At 37.1% G+C, this 13,381-nt stretch overlaps 1 protein-coding gene across 2 annotated transcripts in view; it reads right to left on the minus strand.

The window, feature by feature from the left end:
* Window positions 1–13,381, minus strand: part of LOC134666754 (serine/threonine-protein phosphatase rdgC) — a 156,459-nt gene that overhangs the window by 51,931 nt on the left and 91,147 nt on the right. For both annotated transcript variants that reach the window (XM_063524028.1, XM_063524027.1), the window contains exons 3-5: window positions 12,428–12,555; window positions 6,235–6,325; window positions 732–877 (exon numbers count right to left, since the gene is read on the minus strand). In XM_063524028.1, coding sequence (XP_063380098.1) covers window positions 732–877; window positions 6,235–6,325; window positions 12,428–12,555 — 365 coding nt within the window. The remainder of the gene's footprint in view (window positions 1–731; window positions 878–6,234; window positions 6,326–12,427; window positions 12,556–13,381) is intronic.

Raw genomic sequence — 13,381 nt, forward strand, 5'->3', positions numbered from 1 at the left:
TGCTTGACTATCTATAGGTATAAGTATGTCTTCATTAGGCTATATTTGAGTAGGTATGTTTAACAAACTGTTAACAAAAAAAAAACATTCACAAAAAAAGCAACTGAAGGAAATTGACATTATAAATCTGAACAGGATATTAAAATTCATGGTTAAGCAAGATAAGCAGCATACCCTTTCCCTGCAAAATGTAAACGGATTTATTATTTTTAACAAATCCTTTAGGTACATAAACTTCCTGAGCTCGGCTTCTTGATACAAAATTAAATTAAAATCATTTTCACCACACCAGCTCGTAAAAGGCTCTCTTGATAATTCAAAAACTGATGAGAAAGTTGTATTTTATTCACATGTGAGGCAAAGTAATCAATTAATGATATGCAAATATGTACCTATTGAGTAGTTTTCTTATGTTGGCTGGTAGAATTGAAATCATGATTTTGAATGAATATTTACATTCATTTTTAATCGATTTGCTTTAATCTTGTTTGACATTTTACAGTTAGTATTTGTTAGTGTTGGTGTGGTGAAAAATTTTGTGATTCACTCGGTGGCAAAATTACTTTAACCCTCGTACCTTAAATCCTCTCAACGCTCAAGAACCACTCGCTATTCAGGTTCCTTTGTAGTACTAGTACCCAATAATATGGGTATGACTACAAAGGAACCTGAAATTGTGCCAACAAAAGCTCAACGATCGTCATTTCAAAGGGAAATGGGGATAATTGTACCTTTTTTTTCCTAAAGGCCTCAATCAGTAGATCGATATCCTTCCGCTGCAGTGGGAACTCGATGTCGGGCCCGCGCGACGGCTTCGGCGGCGCCGTCTCGTCCACGCCCCCACCCTCGTCGGACTCCTCCGAGAATACTTGCTCCACTACAAGGTTAAAGAAACCCTTTCAATACAATGAGTATAGATTTACGGCGCGATCCGAACTTTAAGACGAAACGGGAGCTGAGTTTTAAATATTTTAGGTAAATATACCCGTCTCGCTAACGGAAGCGGCACCTAAAAGTAGTGCGATAAGGACAAGGCGAAAAATCCTGCGTAAAAATCTCAAAAATCGAGGTTTCGTACTCCTCTGTTTCCTCCTCCAAAACTTAACCAATCGTAACCAAATTTGGAAATCTAAATGATTATGAAATTATCTGTGTCGGACCGTTTGCTTTTTTGGCTAATTGATATCAGTTTTGTTTTGAATGCCACGCCTCTCATTGCGGCATAGTCAATTAGGCCATTTTGGCCATTTTTGAAGGGCTCTAGCGCCTTATAAACAAAAATATCAAAAAAATCAAAACGGTCCGACACAGATATTGACAATATTAATCTGTGTTGAAAAAATTATTGCTCTAGCTTCAAAAATCACGGAGGAAAACGAGGAGTACGTTTGTATGGAGAAATGACCACTCCTGTTGGCTCTTAAGATACGTCAGTTTTTAACGTTTCTTCGAACAAAAACGTCACTTTTGACACTGACTCGTCTAATCATTATCGTTTCTAGATCTATTAATTGACGTATCTTAAAGTTCGAATCTGGCAGCATGTCTCGCTAATTCATTCAGACCTAATTCAGTCTCGGTAAAAAAAGTACTGACTAGCATGACAAATACAAAATTTTCCGATGAAATACGACGCGATGGAAAACAGTTATGCACTACATTTGTACGAAGATTATTGAAATTCCTTGCATAATTTAATTCCAAATCAAGATCAGATTTTCAAAGATTGGAATGCGCTTTAATTTTTGCTAAACAACTGATCAGTGAATTATAACACAGATCTAATGAAAATGTCGTCCGTAGTCATGGAATGGTATGGACATGGATATGGGGAATTTAATTAACAAAAATATTATTTATATGTACTTTTCATGACTGATATCATCATTATTTGATTTAATTAAAGGCTTACTTGCTGAATAAAACATACTGTAATGGTAATTTATTCAATAGCATAACTTATACAAACTATTATTAAAATTAAGTATAAACTAAATAAATTAAAACTAAAACTAATAAAATAAATAAATAAATAAATAAACATACAGTTAAATACACAGACAAGTTAGTTGAAATTAAAAAGAGGGAGAGAAGTAATTCAGCACGTATGCAGCACACACGCATCCGGTGTGACATGGCCTTAATTTTTTATCCTATATAAGTCATATAACAACTAAGTCGCTTTCACAAGCCAGACTAATATTGGTAGTACGTCATACTATAGAACCGTTCAAATACCTTAAAGCCGTTTGGGGTCGAGGGAGTATCAAACAAATACTAGTTAGTACCTACTTATATTAATATTAACTTACCTACTTACTTAATTAGACCTGAAAAATCAGTGTCCTTTAGTCACATCAATTATTGATTGGTAAGCGATATGCTGCCATCTAATATGTAACACACTCGTTCGTCCAAGCTACAAATAAAGCTCTCCTAACATTATTAATTAGGTATTACACTTTTTTTGGCTTCGCGTGAGTCAGACATGATCAATTAAAGATTTCGTGGCTTCACTGACTGGCTAATGTTATCAGTATCGATTTAAAAACTATTTTTACAAGGGCTACTGCGGTTCACCGGAAATTGATTGTACGAACGACTACAATAGAAACTGAAACGACTAAAATTGTGCCGGTCGCTTTAATAAGTGGCATTTAAACCGTGAATTTCGTGTGACACCATTTCAGAAATAGCCGGGACCTAGTTTTATCTGCATTACCAAAGGTCATTGCAATTCGTACATTAGTTGCATAACCCACGTCGTGTGTACAGAATGAACGATACCGCAACATCGCGTGTGAACGATGTCTCGCAAGCATAATTAAAAAGTTCAGTCTTTATGTGAACCTTGATGTGTACCTAATAAACAACGTTGTGGAAGCAACATTCACGTCGCAAAAAGATGGTTTATCGTTGCATTTCATGGAGCATTTCATTTCAAGGAGAGTCGGAAAAACAAGTTGCAAACTTCAACCAGTACCGTCTTTACCATAAGAGCACACTGGGTCGGAAACCGGTATTTGCTCCATACAAAAATACCGGTATTATTAGGTTATTTTTTGTTCTTTGGTTTATTATTTAATTTTTATTGGGACAACCTAATAATACAAAGTTGTTACCTAAATACATGATTCAGTCCTATGTAAAGAACATAAAATAACTCAAAATATTAGGTTATTTCTGTGTTTTTCAAAAATACCGGTTCCGAGCCCTGCACTGGGTACATGCCTAGGGCCCCCGTCCTCGGGGGGCCCCAAAGGACAGACGGTATATTTGATTACCCATAATAAATAGAAGATCATACTTAGTAGAAAATATTAGTTTAATCTAATTTGCTTTCTTTACTTTCAAAAAAGGCCCCAAAATCTTATGTGCCCGGCCCTGACGTCAACGGCAATTTATTATTAATCACAAAAAACGAAAACAATGAAAAAAAAGCGATCACAGAGGGACTTTGATTCAAGTCCCACTGGATGATTCCAGTGATACACCAATATTCAATAGGCCTTACCGGTGCACGATTGTTCTACATAATTAAGCTACGGAGCGAGTAACAAAGACAGTATTCGAGTTATTTTAGTGCTTTTATTTATGAATAACAAATAACAAACTATCGTGAAGTGAATTGTACCCCTTAAAAGCATACGAACCATCAATTTTTTTATACAAATAAAAAAAGTAAAAAATATAGTAAACAAAGTAACAAAATGTAAAATTTGAATAGAACACCAAAAAGTTTACTTTACGATCAGATCACTGAGATTTGGCAGTGAAATGAAACAATAAATATACTTTTAGACGGTAATTTGGAAACTACAACATTATTTTTGGTAGAGTCTATGCGGAGTCTACCAAGTTATGGTTTATTCTATATTAAACGTTTTTTTATGTAATAGGAGGCAAACGAGCAATCGGATCATCTGATCGTAAGCGACTACCGCCGCCCATGGACACCCGCAACACCAAAAGGGTTGTAAGTGCGTTGCTGGCCTTTAAGATCGGCTCTTTTATCTCTGGGAATACTGCAGGAGACAGGTCATTCAACAGTTGATGATGCCGAATTACGAGCTTTTGTAGAAGATAAAAACAAGATTTAACCCTGTGGTCTGTCCCGTGTTAAGTCTGTTATTTTTATGATGAGCCTTTTAGCAGCAGCTCTCATACCAATACGTCACGTCACAAGTGAGGATCCGAATAAAACCTTCTAGAAAAAGTCGCTGAATAATATAATATTCAGATTTACGGGCTCAGACGTGTGAATTTGAAAAGTATTATGATAACTTTATACGGCGCCCAGTAGCGGGAAAGTGACTTGTGGTTAACTATTATCTCACTCTAGAAATGAACAGACGAAAAATTACATGTCGACTTTATGAATGAATTTTATTTATAACCGGCCCAAACAATATACAGCTTGCTGGACATGCAAATTTATAAAACACTTTTTGTGACAGGGAAATATCGCCCGTGAAGAAAAACTCTGTTATCGTTTTTTGCTTATTTATCACTGTCGTCATTTTCGGACACCTGTCATAGCAAAGTTATCAAACTTCAAACGCGGTTTAGCTACGTGGAATAGATAAATAAACCAGAGGCATATTCGAACTATTCGTATATATAATATTATAACGGATAATACTTATGAACAAGTTCTCTTAAGTCTCGAGTAAAAGGGTTCATTACTTTCATTACACACTACACCGGGTGCGCCGTCGTATTCTTGTCTTGCAGACCATATCATTATCGACGGCATAGTCAGTATGCCCAGTTTTTTAGAAGGGCCGGGACTCACGGAAGTATTTTATTTTATTTGTTAGGAAAACTTACAGCTAGAGTAACAAGTTAGGTAATAACATAGAAACAGAAAGCCTATCTCTATAAGTTTCCACAGGTAGAAATCCACTCCTACACACACACTCCTCCCTATCCTGTACGGTTACCATCAGTTTGTCACTGACATAAACGCCGTCGAGAACGTAATTTACTTTCTATACATCCCGTTTGCACTAATATGCGAGTGCGAGCGAGATGTATAGAAAGTAAATTACGTTCTCGACGGCGTTTATGTCAGTGACAAACTGATGGTAACCGTACTGATCCTATCGTGGTATCCTGAGACACTTGATTATAACGCGCGCACATCTCTTTTAGAGTCAAAAAGCGCGTTGCCAGTCCGCTACGCACCCCCACAACTCTGTGCCATACTGCGAGAGTGAGTGAATGGTATCGAAATAGCAAGTTCGCACTACGTGCCGCGACACGACTCGAGCCAGGCGGCGAAGTGCGAAGCAAGCACCTAGTTTCCCGCAAAGTTTATCTACAGGTTCCACGACAGTTTTCAGTCGGTTTCGATACCTACAAACGTAGTCACGGTTCTATTACCGCCTCTATTAGGTGCAATGACTTTCATCTTCATCCCATAGCTTCATATAACTAACTTTATCCTCCCTTGAAGACAATAAATCAATTCTGTCAACGTAATTGATTTACCCACCAATAAATCAGTTCGCCTCATTTAATTTACTTTCCGATTTGTAAATCCGCGACTAAAGTCAACTGAAAACAAGAAGTAACGAAATAAGACTTGTAAGTAGGTACTTGGCTCATAACATTTAACCCCCTTATTCATAAAACTTTACGGGCCTGATTTAGCTAAATTATATTTTATCCCTTTTTTACAAATATTTAAGTCAAAATGACAGATAAATTAACGAAAAAAAAAAAACGATTATTAGCTTTAGCTTTTGTAGCGCGTTTATGAATAAGAGGGCTCCGCTCCGCGAGGAGAGGGGGAGGGATACGCTCGCGTTTTGAACTCATATTAAGTAGGTACTTAAATCATATTTACATCTAAACCGGGTCTATAGCGAGTTACCCGCGACCACGACCGGTGAACCCATTTCTTTTCTTAATTACGGCGGTATCATTTGGGGGTGACACCCGACCGTGAACATCAGTAGTGTAGTGCCACATATAAAAATTCGTAAAATCATGTAAAATGAAAGCGATGGAGTAAATCCTGAGCTTTTTAACATAAATTACAATTACTCTTTTTAAATATATTTTACAATTTTTATTGAATTTTGGGGTGACACCCACAATTTCTGCACCGGGTGCCACACATGCTAGCTACGCCACTGCTGCCAAGTTGTATGTGATATGACTGTACTTTGAGGTCTTTGAGTCGGACTATACAAGTATACAGGTACAGTCATAAATGTAATTACTTACACACAGAAGCAGTTCGTGATGTACGCTCCGATGACACCCGGCCGCTGCTGTCCCGCATGTGGCTCAGTAGCGCGTTGAAGAAGTTGTACAGCTAAAACAGATGCCAACGTCAAATATGTATAGGTAGTAGTGTACATATTGATTGTAAGAAACTATGTAAGTACCTAGTCTGATCATAAGTTTTGAGACGAATGTATAAACTCAAATGGATTATATTAATATATTATAAGATTATACGATTAGTCGATTACATTAATATTTTTATTTAACAACTACACTATAATGAATTTAATTTAATTGAGGCCATTTTAAATGGTCTTCTATGTTTTTTATTATAGTCATTTAATATGTTGGCATTTAAGGGGTTCCGGCATGTTCCCGAAAATGATATGTTTACTGGCGGGAAAGTATCTCAAGTAAAAGAAAATTGTAATAGATGAAATAACAAATTATACACCGAAATATTGAAAAATGCTTCGACTAAGTGTTATGCTGAATAATCAATATTTACCTTGGTTGTATTGTGGTGGGGAAGACATTTTCATACGAAGGTAGTATTTTTCCTCCACGTGTTGAATCTACCTACCTCTATATCCCCACCCAAGCCTATCAAAAGACCGGGATTTCTCGGCCCGTGAAATCCAAGGAGATACAAATAATACCTAATATGACACATTTCGAAAAATATACTTTTATGAAATTGTATGTCGTCTCAAAACTTATGAACAGACGAGGTATATGTAAAAACGAACCAAGCACTCTACGATACAGATTTTGTAACATTCACCAACGAAGAGTTTTGCCGATTCATCAATGTACAGTGATGCCATTGCTATGTTGCCTTTAAATACTGGGTACAGAAATATAGCCAACTGAAATTTTTTTCAGTGCAAAGTTGTAATGCTTTCTGAACTAATGACCTCACCCTTTTCGTCCGTCGGTCTGTCCGTATCTTACAGGCAGAAATTTTGTGGATTTTGTGAGCCGCTACTTTAGTTTTGAAGTTAAAATTTATAAAAATATATTTTTAGGGGGGAGCACTTCAAACATGTACCTAACTAGAAGTAAAAAAACATTTTCAAGTAAAATCGACGTATGGCACATCATTCGAAAGGTATACATATATAAAAATAACATTAAGGTGGTATGAGAATAGGTACTTTTGGAAATAATCCCCCAAACGCACTTGACCAGTTTTCTTCTTAGTTCCTAATACATCGTTACGTAACAATTAATCGTCCATTAGGCCTGCCTAAGGACAGAGGCACAACAACGTCTTCTGTCCATTAAATATCAGGAGCTACTTAATCTCCTTTTCATGTCTGAGAAATAAATTTAAGCCCCAGAACGTGCTCAGACGAGATCTTTTATCGATCATAAAATAAGACTACCTATTTATCATTTACACCCTGATATTATATCTAAATCAAAATTAAATTAGAAATCTATTTTTCCTACTTACTTCCGGGGCTGTACTCTAATAGGGTATTTTCCTACTGGTCAAATCAGTCACTAGTGTCAAAACGATTTGCTAATATGGAATTTATATGAAACATTAAATCGTGACGTCATGGTCAAATCACCTACTTTTTATATTTGTATCCAATTTATTAAATAGAACTTGTGTTTAAAAATAACTCCTATCTGTGTTTTTCTAATAATTATCTGGTGCTTTATTTCGTGCATGATGCAGAATAATTTATTTTAGATACAGTATAATTTATCGTGAAGTATTATTAGACAGTCATAGGGATGGGGATGTTTCGGAATAAAACTGGGGTAATCGGCCGTTCCCAATGATCTAAAAAATTCAGGGTACGCTGTGGGCCGTTCGGACGATCGGGCAAACATGTGGGGTGATAAAGGCTTAAAATATGTTCACAATGAAACACAACGAATACGCGATATTTTGAGCCTTTGTTTTGTAATCTGTTCAGTGGGCGAAATGTGCGCAATATTTACGAGTCTGGTACCCAGCGTTAGGCTGTAAAGTGATTTATCACCATTACAAGATAATTCTAAAACGAGGCGTTTGCGGCTAGATCCCTTTGTTTAGGCAGCCTCTTTGGAATTATAATCGTTTATGTTTCAATATTGGTCGAAAATGGAGTCAACATACAGGGCGTTTTTTGAACAAATAGCCATATTGTGCAAGATGATTACCTAGGTAGGTGATACTGAACAACTTTTTCTATGGGACCAACCCCGAAATCCCAAAAAAAATTTGGCTTTTCCATAGAAAACGTCTACATCCACTCGACCAAAATGTATGAAAAATGTACGATAATGAAAAAAAAAATTGTGATTTCGGAGTTGGTCCCATAGAAAAAGTTATTCAGTAAGTATGGCCTACCTAATCATCTCGCACAATATGGCTAGTTGTTCAAAAAACGACCTGTATATAAAAGATCCGAGCAAAAGACTCGTAGTCCCGGCTATTTGTGTAGGTAACGGATAAAGTATTTTATAAAATGGGTCGGGTCGTGAGGGACAATATTTACAAATGCTTGGACGTGGGGCTGATACTATGTTACCTACACTAGATACATAAAGGAAACTTTTATTCTGACACAAAACCTTTATTTTAATTCTGTTGTTGTAATGTCTGTACTATTTTGGAAACATTCTGATGGTTGTACAGAAAGTATATAGACAGATAAATAATGTTCATGTATAACATATATACTTGTGTGTTCACGCGGCTGGCTGGGCACTGGACAGCGATAAAGCAGAGGGGCTACCGCGAAAACCGAAATTCGCAAATTGCGGGGATCTTTCTCTTTTACTCCAATGAAGACGTAATTAGAGTGACAGAGAAAAATGCCCGCAATTTGCGAACTTCGATGTTCGCGGTTATAGGCCAGGCGTCCCCGCGGTCGCTCGAACGGCGTACCGCCCCGTGTCCCATCAAGCTATCTGCTTTACACACCTCGTTAACGGATGCATCGGTAGTAACTTAATATTTTAGAGAGTTGACCATAACTTATGGCATAAATAAACGAGTGTACAAAGAGTATGCCGTTATTTTCTAGTCTTCTTGAGCAGTTAAGCTTCAGTTTCACCAATAATCGCTATTAGAGTGGAAATGAAAATTATACGCACACCTATAGTGGTGTGCGTATAATTTTCCATGATCGCACTAACAAGTCCTTTTTTTATTTCTTATAAACGCGACTACTCTCATAGATGCAAGTAAATTGAGGTAGATATGGTACCAGGCGCACGATCGTGAGCCATTAAATATAGGTTCCGGAACCTATATTTAGTTAGTCGTATGGGTGACGCCAACCTGTCAAATTGTCAAAATCGTTGGATCAAATTTTAGTTTTGTCAACTATGAACGTCACACGTCTACATAAATAAAAGGTCATTGACTACTCTAGATAATCCTTCCTTCCTTCGAAATCTTTAAGAATCATATGAACCTAGGGGCCGCCTTAAAATCGAAATTACGCTCTTATTTTAAAACGACATTCTGAATTACAAATATAAGTTTTACATACTAATCTTGTACTCACTCTATTATCTTTTTGTATAACAATTTTTAGCAATGAAACCAGACAAACAATAGGTATGTTAATTTTAATGTTCGCATGCCATATGTTTCATGTACTTTAAGCATGTTGTTTTAAAATGAGGGCGTAATTTCGATTATATGGGAGCGACTTTTTAGCGGTGGGTTCGTGTGACTCTTTAGTGGGATGAAGTCGGAAGAAAACATTAAAAATAGATTTATACAGTTTAATGAATAGGGTTGCGACCATTGCTATTGAAACGCATATTTATAAAACGCCTATATTTAATCTGTAAGTAGCATTTTAATTTCGGGTTGTACTTACAATTTGGTAGGACTGCCTACTTAAATGAAAATTCACCAGGACGAGTTCAGTCCAATTTTCTTTTTAAGATCCAAAGGCACGCACGCTAGCTAATTCACATAACGTAGGTACCTACCTACTCCAAATTAAGCTACGGTCTTTTCCACGTTTCACAAATACAAACACGAGGAACGAATTGAAGACATTATTACATTTCACCCGCCATGCTCATATTGCTCATACGTTCTACGTGAAATTATCTCATAAGGTAAATATAGCTCCATAAATGTTAACCCGCACACGGACCACATACTTGTACCTACCCACAAGCGTTATCATGGTCGCATTTTTATCACCTGTCGTGCCATGCGCCACTTTCACACTTACGTTTTTGACGGACATGGTGACAAATGATAAAGAGCCGACCATCTTAGCAATGAAGCGGTGTCATGGTCGCCTTTTTATCACATGTCACTTTTGCAATTACATACTTGTTAAAAAGTGACAGGAATGGTGACAAATGATAACCACTTGACCGTCCGACGATAGCATAGTATCCGAAAAAAATATGCTCTTAACCGTCCGCGGGAACCTTACTATCCAAAGATGGCAGTGTAGTTATAATTTTTGTAGAAAGTTGTGAATGCGCTGCGCGGGGCGTGCGTCGCTAAAAAAACCCGGACGGTTGACAGGAAAACAGTCTCACGGGCCGGACGGTTGAGTGGATAAAGAGCCGACCATCTTAGCCCTGAAGCGGTATCACGGTCGCATTTTTATCACTGTCACTTTCGCAATTACATACTTGTTAAAAAGTGACAGGCATGGTGACAAATGATAAAGAGCCGGCCTTCTTAGCCCTACAGAATTATACGCCATCTCCTAAAATAAATTAACTTAGGTTTATCATAATATATATTCTTCGTATGTCACATGCCTCTCGCAACATTCATATCACGTCAAACATGTAACCAAATACAAACACAGCGTTCTTTTATTATTTCAAGAATCCTTGTCACAAATAAATCCTAACGAACATCAAAATTAAATGCAAATCTCGTCATGTAAAGTGGAGTTTTGAGTAAGTAATAAGTAATTTACATTTTAGATAGAACCTTGGTGGCGGAAAATTAATTAGACCGGCGTATATGTATAATAGGGCACTGTGTACCTAAAACTGTACCTGACGTAACCCGAGCCATTCCATTTTTACCTACTAAATAATTGCGTTAACGGAGAGAACGGATTATTTACATACATTACTTTACGGGTATTAGAAGTTTGACATCTCATCCTCGCTAATATGATTTTGCTCATAATAAGCAATCCTTACCGATCGCTAAGGGTATGTTTTCTCACTTAATATTCTTCCCCTCTACAGAGTCTACAGACGCATTTTCGATACTCAACCCCATTAGAATGGGTTTTAATGTACTCTGTCCGTTTTGCTAACTTCAAGTATAGTTCTTTTTTTTTAGCATTAGAAATAAGGTAAACAATCTTGATGTGTCTTTTAATTGAAAAACACATTTTAAAAATAAGTTACGGCAAATATGTAACAATTATGAATCTAATACGATCATTTATATTCTTCTGCTTTCATAAGCAATAGTTTTTAGTGTTCCGTACAAAACTTTGTTTATTGATTTTTAAAAAGCGTTTTTCAATTAAAAGATATGTCAAGATCGCTTACCTTCTTGCAAGTTCTTTCTAATGCTAAAAAAAACCAACTATAGATATTACGCCATAGTAAATGTATGGCGAACTTGATCTTAGAAACAGGCTATACTAATATTAATTTAGTACTAATGACACTTAAATACATTAATTGCTTAACTACTTATTTACTAGTGTCATTCTCATTATTAAACAAAACCCAAGAATATGTATTTTAACCCCCGAACCAAAAAGAGGGGTGTTAAATTTTTGACGCCGATGTCTGTCGGTGGTATCGTACCTCTCCAACGGATGGACTGATTTCGATGCGCTTTTTTGCGTTAAAGCGAGCGGAGGTTCTAAAGCTATGATTGATGAAAATCGTTCCAGCAGATTGAAGAGTACCAACTTTTTTCCAAAATTGATGTAAGGCTTTTTTTTCATAAATTGGATTTCTTGGCTCTGGATTTTTTTTTTTAATTTAATAGTTATTAACATATTATTGAAGAAATGGCCGAAGAGCTGGCGGCTACCTCGCACAACGTATCAGTATTGCGATACAGCGGGGAAATGCCGCCAGCATCCTTGGTACAATGCCTCAGGGGCCTATTTTAGATTTAAGCTAGTTATTAATTTCGTTTAGTTGTACCACTGTATATATATTGTATGTAAATAAATGATTTATAATTTTTGAAGAAATATAATTAAAATAAAACACTTACTTTGACTTGATCTTGCTCTCCCGCGTACTCGATGCTTTGGAATATGGTCCACGTATACCGTCTCCGTACTTCCATCCGCGCCAGGTACCGCCGGTACCACTGCTGTATTAATATGGCCGCTTTCATGGCTGAAACAACAAATCAACTGCTCAAATAGAAGCTGTGAGGACTGTGGGCCTACCGCGAACCACGTTCGACGTTTTGCCTCTCTGTTCCACTTGTAAATTCGTACGTAAGAGTGACAGGGAACACGTCGAACGTGGTTCGCGGTAGGCCCTCTGCTCGCGTATTGAGCACTCGAGTGAATTCGCAATATTGAATTTGAAAGTGAAATTTACTGAATTTTAGCGACAATAACATACCGAGTGTGGCCTGTAACATGAGCAAAAAATTAAACTGTAGGCTGTACTCCTCATACTGACCAACATTTCTCCAGCGACTTTTAAAAATAACTTGCGGTTTGATTTTGTATTGCGAATTTTGTTATGATTAAGGCGTGATAAGCAACGTCAATCACAATGATATGGCGTGGCGATGGCGTCTATTGAAGATAATATTTATTTTGTATGAAAAATAGGGAGTCTAAATACTTCATAATTTTTAAAAAATTTTGAACAAAAGTGTCACCGTTTGAGGAGTACAATCTATGTTTCAATTATTCGCTCGTGTTACAGGCCTCACCCGGTATAATACGAGTATATCACATAAAGGCTGACTCACGTTAGGCCGGGCCGGAGCTTACGTCGCTTCGTTTTCTATGGAAAGCACCACGTGATCACCGATCAGTCGTCATAGAAAGCGACATGTCGGACGCCTCGGCTCGGGCCCGGCCCGGTCTAGCGTGAGTCATCCTTAAGTCACATAACGCCGCCGTAAAATAACATGTAAATGATTTTACACATACGAAGCATCCATAACACACGAACAAATAATTTGTGATAAACATACAAATAA

Source organism: Cydia fagiglandana, chromosome 8 (assembly GCF_963556715.1).
Source record: "Cydia fagiglandana chromosome 8, ilCydFagi1.1, whole genome shotgun sequence".
In the NCBI taxonomy this organism is placed as follows: Eukaryota; Metazoa; Arthropoda; class Insecta; order Lepidoptera; family Tortricidae; genus Cydia; species Cydia fagiglandana.